We start from the raw sequence: 9,205 nt of genomic DNA on the forward strand, positions 1-9,205 counted from the left end.
GGGTCAGTCAAGTCAAATGTCAAGTTCGGCAGGAAGCGTGTGTTCCTCGTTGCAGCAACCAACTAACTTCATCAATTCTGGCGATGTGGATCCTCCACAAAGTCCGCCATCTTGGCATTGGCGGCCCCCTGCATACCTGGCTCTCTTCCTACCAGGGAGTAGTACAATACCACTCCCTGCTTCCTACCTAGGTGGACGGTCCATTCAATGCTTGGTGGGCGGCCAAACCTCATCGCTGTATACCATATCAGCAGGAGTTCCCCAAGGGAGCATACTCGGCCCTACACTCTTCCTGATTTACGTGAACGACGCGTCAGAGACCCTCTCACCCGGAGCCCACCTGGAGGTGTACGCCGACGACGACAACAACAACAACAACAACAACAACAACAAAACCTACAACAGAGTGTCACAGCAGCTGGAGACTGGCTTCAAAGATGGCACCTGCTGGTTAACACAAAGAAAACAGTCATCCTCCCGTTCTACCACAATAACCGCCCCCCTGAACAGCTACCCCAGATCACCCTCAGGAATAGTCCGCTTACCGTAGCACAAAAACACAAACACATCGGAATAATCTTTCAGCATGACCTCCGTTGGACGGAGCATGTTGAATACATAGTTAAAAAATCACTCAAGTCTTTCAATATTCTTTTTAGACTAAGGTCTACACTCACCAGTGATTCTTTATCTCACTTCTATCAGACATACATACTACCTATATTCTCATATGCGAGCAATGCTCTCACACCGTTGTCACACACTTCCCTTGACAGGCTAGAACGACTCCAGCGGAAAGCCGCCAGAATATGTCTCCACCTTCCCCTTTACACACACTTAGAACACTCCCACCTTTTGCATCGCATCAAATGGCCAACATTATTTTCACGCTTTAAAGTTAAACATATACTCTTCGCGCATTCTCTGCGCCACAATTATGCCCCACCACATATACTCTCGCTGCATACTGCTAGCAACGTGCAACCTTCGTATAATTTACGTCGCTCTCGTACTTGGCACTTGCCAACTCCGCGGACTGACCGCTGTCTCCATTCTCCCCTGTACAAGGCCCTTCATTACTTTAATTGCTTGCCTGCCCAGCTTCGCGAAATCCCTTCTCGTACTCACTTCAAATCCGAGATATCCCTGCTGTTGCACAACTCTGTATGCTCGTGTAGCGACCACCCCTGCCCGTACACTTAATATTAAGTACAAAACTCTGTATGCTCGTGTGGCGACCACCCCTGCCCGTACACTTAAGTAGTCATTAACCCCTTCGCCCTGCCCACCCAATTCTTCCTCACTCTTTCTCCTTTCTTACACTATTATCTCTTATTGGCCACTGGCTATCGTGAGAATAAAGATTTGAAACAACAACTCCTTTAGTGTCAGGACAACACAGTAATGTAAAGAGTAGGGTGTCCAAGAAGGAACCTGTGTATCGACCTCCAGGTACGCCAGTACAGTCTTGGCAGAACTTGTCCAACGCAGTAGGCACAGCAGCGGCGTCAACACCATCGTCCCCTGTTGATTTCAATGTCGACGCAGAGCGCTGGTCACATCGGATCAAGCGCTGTTCTGTACGCGCTGAGGGCGCCGGCCCCGGTCAATCGATTGTATTTCCATGTGCACAACAGTAGGTTAGGGCCGCACTTGACAGCAGGAAGTGTGCCACAGACACGTGTCACAGTGCAGGTGAAATTATGTAGGTCAAGTAGGACCGCAAAGTGGTCGCTGATGGTACAAGGGAGAGCCGTGCAGGAGGGTATCGTTCCATCCGCAGCTGGGGTGAGATCCAGAGTTGTTCTGCTGCCGTGGTGGGGGGCCCGGGGGGGGGGGATGCGAGTAGTGTCATTTCTTTGCTGATGTTGAACTGGTCGCAGCAGCGATGTAAATTGTCGAGCTGAGGGGCTTGGCGCAGGCTTGCGTCGACATTGAAGAGAGCGGGTCTGCTCTGAAATCTTTTTTTCCTAGTATTTACAAAGTAAGAACAATGGTGGTGAACCTAGCACTAACATGTTCATAATAATTATAAGCTTTATTTCAGGTTTACCCAAAGGCTAACGCTTATCTGGGGGATCTCCTATCTGTGCCCTCCATTTTTTATCCACTGACGATGTTGTTCAGAACAACGAAACGTCTGGAGAAGTATCGTAAATATTTCTATCGTTATTAAATTTTATCAAATATACCACTCTTTGGTCTAGAAAGAATACTTTTTTGATATATCTGTGTATGTACTGGTAACATAGTAAAGGAGAAGAGAGAAAGTGCGCAAAATGAGCGTGAAAAGTTAGATTTAAAAAATAGGAAACACAAAGAAAAAAAAGCATGTAGATCAAGGATTAATAGCTATGAAAAGTATGAATGCCGCAGACATCACCACGCAACATGACAATTTGTTCAAGGTTTGAGATTGTGTGTTTCCATAATCGATTTTCAAGCTCCGATCATCAGTGGAAATATTGCACATAAAGGTGTACCAGTGGAGTAAGTGTGATAAAAGAATGTGTGCAACGAAAAGAGAGAAAGAGAGAGAGAGAGTACTCTGAACTGCAGCTGTATTGTGCGCTTGAGTCTTGTTCACCCTCTCTCTTTCTTTATTTTTCTTGCACACATGTGGGTTTTTTATCGCACTGAAAATGTTAGTGCTATGTTCATCACCATTGGTCTAACAGGGCATGTCAGTTTATGGATTTTAGGAAGGCCACAGAGTCTAGGACGAAGGACATAATTATTATCTTAATTAAGAAACTAAAGAATGAAGAACAAAATAATCAAAACATGAATTCGATCGCATTAAGACTGATACCCTTCGTCCTAGACTCTATTGCCTTTCTAAAATCCATAAGCCTACATCACCCGTTACACCAATAGTATCCGTGACCGCCTCCCCTCAATATTCACCACCATTGTTCTGACTTTGAACATTCAATTGACTACAGTATTTCCTTTTCCAACCACATGTTGTACTGTCATACAAACAATACCAATCAGAAGAGGACGGAAAAAGTGTTTTTAACTCCGAGATTCCCGCACTAAGCGATCATCAGAAAACAGCAACGAGTAACTCTGGATACTGGTTTATATACCCACAAAGCAAACGTGTAAATGACAACAGTTGTAAAAGATTGCATCACGGCATAAAATTTGGAAGCTGTAAATGACGGCAGCGGGTAAAGATACTACTTCAAATGACACGCACTGGAGCTGGTTGCCTGCTAAGTGATTAGGTGATGCCTGTGGATAGTTTGAAGTTCCAAAGGTAGTACTTATTCTCGTGGCGACACGTTGACACAAGTTGACTTCTCGTGTGGAGAGAAAGGTGCTTTGGTGTTTGCGCGAATGAGAATTGTTCCGCCTGGCATAAATTGCATCTTTTTGCTTTTGTTGCTGTAGGCCAGTGTTTTCCCGTGGAGCAGGCGGGTGTCATTCTCGTGTGGCGTTGTTTGAATGTTGTTGCTGTTAATCCTGTATATTGGGCTTCTTCTCTGTACCTATGGCGACTCTTGCCTTACACACGATATTCTCTGTTAGACACGCTCCGTCCATAGGACATACATGTGATTCTTTCAAACAATAAGAGGACGGAAAAGTGTTTTTAACTCTGAGTTTCACGCACTAAGCTATCATCAGAAAACACTTAGCAGCAATGAGTAAATCTGGATCCGTACTGGTTTATATACCCACACATGTTTATCATTATTAAAAGCACGTCCGCGTAAGTAGTGGGGGTGCCACTTTCGCTTATGCCATTCAGGATTGATGCCCGAAGAGTGACACAATACAATGAAATCACAGAAATGACGTTGACAAAAGCCGTTAGCACACACAGCAAAATGTTTTTTAAAGTTTTTTTTAAGGATTGAGCTCCTTGAGCCTCTGGTATAATAATGGTACGGGCAAAACAACACATTGTGAAGCATCAGCAAAGTGTTAATGACTGCATCATGGCGCAAATCTAAAAGGCGTGAATGACAGCAGTGATAATAAAAATATTCGCCGGATCCGCTTGAATGTTCAGAACCACACAAACTAGCCTTCGCATCCGCAGGCCACCACTAATGGCACTATGCCTGTTCACCTTCAGTGGCGAATGCAGAACTCACAAGTGAGTCAGGGGAGAGGAGGTTAGTAACGGGCCATAACCCTCTAAACTGCATCCTTGTTATTCTCCCTCCGAGCTGTGAGTACCCAGTTGACCGTGGCCGTGGTGGGTGGGTCGGCACAGTTCAACACGCGTAAAAAGTCATTTTTACACGCTCCTATCCTGCCACCAGCGCGGGTCTTGAACTCGGGACCGCATTATTCGCAGGCAGGCCTGCAAACCAATCTGCGTTGGCGTTGGCTCTGAATGACAGCAGTGCAAAGCGTAAATGACTGCATAATTCCTCTTCCGACAGTTACAGGTCCTGGTGTCGTTAACGCGTTGTCACCTCCGTTGGCTTGTTTCTTGGGTTGTAGGATCGTGTGCAATATTCTGCATACAAAACTATAGCCCACTTTTTTTTTTTTTTTTTTTTTTTTTTTTACTAAGGCCACAGCTTCCAATCATGACATGCAAAGCAGCGGTGCAGCATCGCAGGCATGAATCGTGGACGTGGTGACGGGGTCTGATTTTACGGGGTTACAGTTGAAGATTTTGTTGAGACTTGAGCCTTTAGGGAAGATTTGTTTGGCCACTAGCTGGAGGAAGCGATGTTTGACGTCGGAGGCGACGTTCTTGCCGAACGGTGGTTTGAACCATTTGATGTTCCGGTGACGATTTCTTTTCTTCCTTCTTATCTGGTTCGTTTCACGCTGGTCAAAGTACTGTACTTTCTCCCGGTATCCACTCTCTCTCAACGTGTCATTGTTGATCGGAGTCGCCTCTCTGAACACGTCCTCATCATTGAAAATATCTGTGAGCATTCTGCAGATCGATGCAGGCAAGTTCTGGATGATTGTGGGTGGATGGTGTGACCGGTGGTTGATATACAGCGGCTTGTCGTTCGGTTTCCGCCAAGGGCAGCACTTTCCGGTGGCCAGGTCCAATGTCACATCCAGGAAGTCGGCTCTCTTCAGGTTTGCCTGTATCGCGATTTTCAGTACGAGGTTCTGGAATGTCTTGGTCATCTCCTTTCGTATTCGGTCAGCTTCATGTCCTGACGTAACTAAAATAACAAAAAATATTGGGTGTCACATGTACATAGACCGGAAGAAGGAAAGAGCCTGAAGCGTGTCCTTTTTGAGATTATTATCGCATTCTTGTCTCAAAGGAACCTGCTCGAATATCACTACATGTACAGTAGTCCTTGTCGTTTTCTTCCAAATCACATGTACCATGTACCATGTACCATGTACCATGTACCATATACCATGTACCATGTACCATGTACCATAATATACGCCCGCCCGTCGCAAGAAAAGCACGCAAATCTGCAAATACACTGGATATGCACCCACAGATTTTCTCTGTAATACATGCATCAACGAAAGCGGATCTGATTCAGATTGAAACAGATCAAGACAAGCGCCAGATATCTGTCTAATTCACACAACTGGCGAAGCCATGTGAATCAACTCCTAATGCACACCTGGGCTACACCACACGGAGTACATCAGCATAAACCGGCCAAGACAGTTACATATGCACACCCTACACTTGCTGGGGTAACCAGTATAGACAGCACGCTGCTTTGATAGAAGCAGACACTAGATGCACTGGTTCCTTGAAGTGAAATTGGAGTTGGTTTACCAACCAGCCTCGGCAACTGGGTACTGGGAACCCAGGGCCAATAGACGTACCAACAACCTCAGCCATGAAAGCTATTATAGTAACGACACACAGTGGATTGTGGATCCGAAACTAGTCCAACTTCCAAATGCTTTGGCAGGAGGGTAGCCTTCCGACTGGTTGGACTGTCATACAGAGAGACATAAACCACAAGGACAAGCAGACAGATTGAGGGGAAGGTGCTCGCAGTTTCATCTGAACTTTCTAACCAGAGTCTCGGCCTGCGAAAAATATCACAAACATTTATCCCTCAATCCTCTTTTATCAAGTTACTTATCTCTCCCTCTCGCTCTTGCTCTTTCGCCCTTGCTCTCTCTCTCTTTCTTTCTCTCTCTCTCTCACTCTCTCTCTCTCTCTCACACTCTCTCTCTCACTCACTCACTCTCTCTCTCTCTCTCTCTCTCTCTCTCTCTCTCTCTCTCTCTCTCTCTATCTCTCTCTCTCTCTATCTCTCTCTCTAACCCACCTTTAAGAGTTGATGGACAAGCTACGCTTCCGCACTTGCGGTGTTGCCTGCTCTCTCCTGCACACCGACTGGTCTCATTCCTTCCGCATTCTGGACTTCTTCCCTGTATTCCGCCACGACAGCTTGAACTGCACTGTGACCAGCTACTACACACATCCCAGTCACGAACTGAACACATCAAACAACAACACACACACACACACACACACACACACACACACACACACACACACACACACACATACACCCCACCCCCACACATACACATGAAAACACGACCCACAAAACCACCAGCACAAACGAACACACATACGTACACACATGCACGAACACCCATAGAAACAAAATTAATAGTGATCATGCGCCCTGAGTCACGCAGTGCTGGCAACCTTCCGTATTTGTACGGAAATTCACTCCTTCGGCTGCAGTACGGAGATTAACCTAAATTGTACAGAAAAACATTATTTGTCAGTATCTGCAACTTGGAATCGTGTTGCATGTTTGATGGTCGGCTAGAGAGCGCATGTGACGGCGGAGTTGGAATGTCTTCTACGCGCTAGGCCATAATATTATAACTTATAGGCTCATGTCCATTTCTACCACATGTAGTAGTTATTGTGCTGCAAGTTTCCTTACTCTAACCCAGCTCGAAAGAATAACAAAAAATGCCTTGTATTACTGTGCACAACCTCTCTAGCGGGTTCGTTCGTCCCTCTTGATATTTAGTACTGTTGGTTAGTTTTTATTTCACTTCGCACATTTAAACGGGATGACGACCCAATAAAATGACGGCGAAGGCTTAGCCTAGAAGTGGCTATGGAAGCACATAGTAATAGAATAGGATACTAATAACTGCGAGTAAACGGGGGGGGGGGAGAGAGAATAAGATGTATCTGTGATACTAGGGAGGTTTAGTTCCCACGTAACGGAAACGCGTACGTGGGTGATCCACGTAAAGTGGATGAAGGCCCTTTGAAGGGCATCCACGTTTCAATGTTGTGTTTAGTCACACGGAACAAACAAAAGCATGAAGCGAAAGGCCCAAACCTGGTCAAAGACGAAGCTACCCGGGCCTAAGAAGCTCATCGAATACTTCGATTTCGTGCTTCGGAAACTTCTTCAGCTGAGCACCCTCACAGCTCGCAAAATGCTCTCCATTCTGATTTTCACCCACGTTCTAGCGGAACGTGGGTGAGCCTCCATACACGGTATGTCCCCTTTCAAATCCACCGGATCCGACGAACTCATACCCCTTCCTCTGAAGATCTGTGCAGAAGAACTAGCCGGTCCCCTCTGTCTCATTTTCAACGAATCACTCTCCCTCGGTTCCTTTCCAGACATATATAAAGTAGCGTCTGTATTCCCCCTCTTCAAGAAAGGCAATCCAGAATGTCCCTCTAACTATCGCCCCATATCTCTACTCCCCATCGTATCCAAGCTTCTAGAAAAGATCGTCCTTCATCAACTGCAGCGCTATATCAACACCCACCCAGAGCTCAACATTCTTCCTCCCCAACAGTTCGCCTACCGCTCTGATCATTCCACAGAGGAGGATGCACTTTCACTGGCTATATCAAAGTGGCAACAACGCTTGGATGACGGTCAGAACACCGGAGTGTTATTCTTGGATATGAGCAAGGCGTTCGACCGGGTCAAGCACCAGCCACTCATCAACGAGCTCTACTCCTGCGGTATTTGTGGCACAGCACTGTCTTGGTTCGCCTCCTATCTAAGCGCTCGTCGACAGACAGTGACGAACCCCTCCACAAAAACATCCGGCGACTCCGTGACCTGTAGTCGAGGGGTACCTCAAGGCTCTGTCCTGGGCCCCGTTCTTTTCACAATCTACACAAGACACGTAACAGACGTCACACCAACTCACACATCTAACATACTCTACGCCGACGATATAGGACTCTACACATCGAGCAGCTGCATCAACACGATACAGGACCGACTATCAGAGAGCTTCGATGCGGTTAAATCACACCTCACGGAACTGGGCCTCCTACTGAACCCCGACAAAACTCAACTATTAATCGTCCGCCGGAAGACAACCCCATTTCCACCTACCTTCACTGTCATCTGTGGTAACTTCCCAGTATCCCCTTCCCAGTGTGTCCGTTACCTTGGAGTGCTAGTCGACCAGCACCTTGCCTTCAAGGAGCAGGTCGGGAAAGTTGTTGCTGACGTCAACCGTAAGCTGGCCGCATTCCGCAGAATACGACATCACATCACCACCCAGGCACAACGTTCCTTTTACCTAAGCATTATCCAATCCACCATGGAGTACGCCAGCAACTGCTACGTTCACACGATATCAGCAACCCTATACAACACACTCATTCGATGCTTCAAACGTAGCCTCAGGATAACATTTTGGCTACCCACCATGCCACCCAACCGCCACCATTTGTCAACGCCACAAAATTATTCCTGTCGCCATCCGTTATAACCTAAAGATATTTTGCCTTGTCTATAAATGTGTGCATGGCCGCCGCAGCCCTCTACTTGCCGAGCTTTTTGTACTTAGATCAAATAGCAACCATACCAATGCCTTGACCAGGGGACAGTCCGCCCTGGCTTTAGCCCTGCCTAATGCTTCGTCACGGTACGGTTTCTATGCTTTGCCTTACCTCGCTGCTGACAGGTGGAATTCGCTTCCAGCAGCATGCCGCCAGGCAGCCTCCTTTGCAATGTTCAACAGTACTCTTCGCAGCCTCTTTTGCAACACATAATGGCACAGTATGCAGCCATCGTTTTCTTTTTTCTTTACTCTATTTCACGCACTTACGGCTTTCTTAATTCAGCTCTATTTCACGCACTTACCTAGGGTACCCTGTAAAAAGACTCACAGTCTGTGGGGATTGCCCTAGTAAAATAATAAATACTACTACTACTACTACTACTATGTCGTGAATCAGAAAACGTCTGTACGTGGGTCACTGAGTATCACGTGGTAC

The 9,205-nt window shown here is 46.5% G+C and overlaps 1 protein-coding gene across 1 annotated transcript in view; it reads right to left on the minus strand.

The window, feature by feature from the left end:
- Positions 1-7,971: 7,971 nt before the first annotated feature.
- Positions 7,972-9,205, minus strand: part of LOC135813103 (serine/threonine-protein kinase PkaB-like) — a 6,609-nt gene continuing 5,375 nt past the window's right edge. The window contains exon 3 of the mRNA XM_065326321.1: positions 7,972-8,087. Within this exon, the coding sequence (XP_065182393.1) occupies positions 7,972-8,087 (116 nt within the window). The remainder of the gene's footprint in view (positions 8,088-9,205) is intronic.

The sequence above is a fragment of the Sycon ciliatum genome, chromosome 3, assembly GCF_964019385.1.
Source record: "Sycon ciliatum chromosome 3, ocSycCili1.1, whole genome shotgun sequence".
Classification (NCBI taxonomy): domain Eukaryota; kingdom Metazoa; phylum Porifera; class Calcarea; order Leucosolenida; family Sycettidae; genus Sycon; species Sycon ciliatum.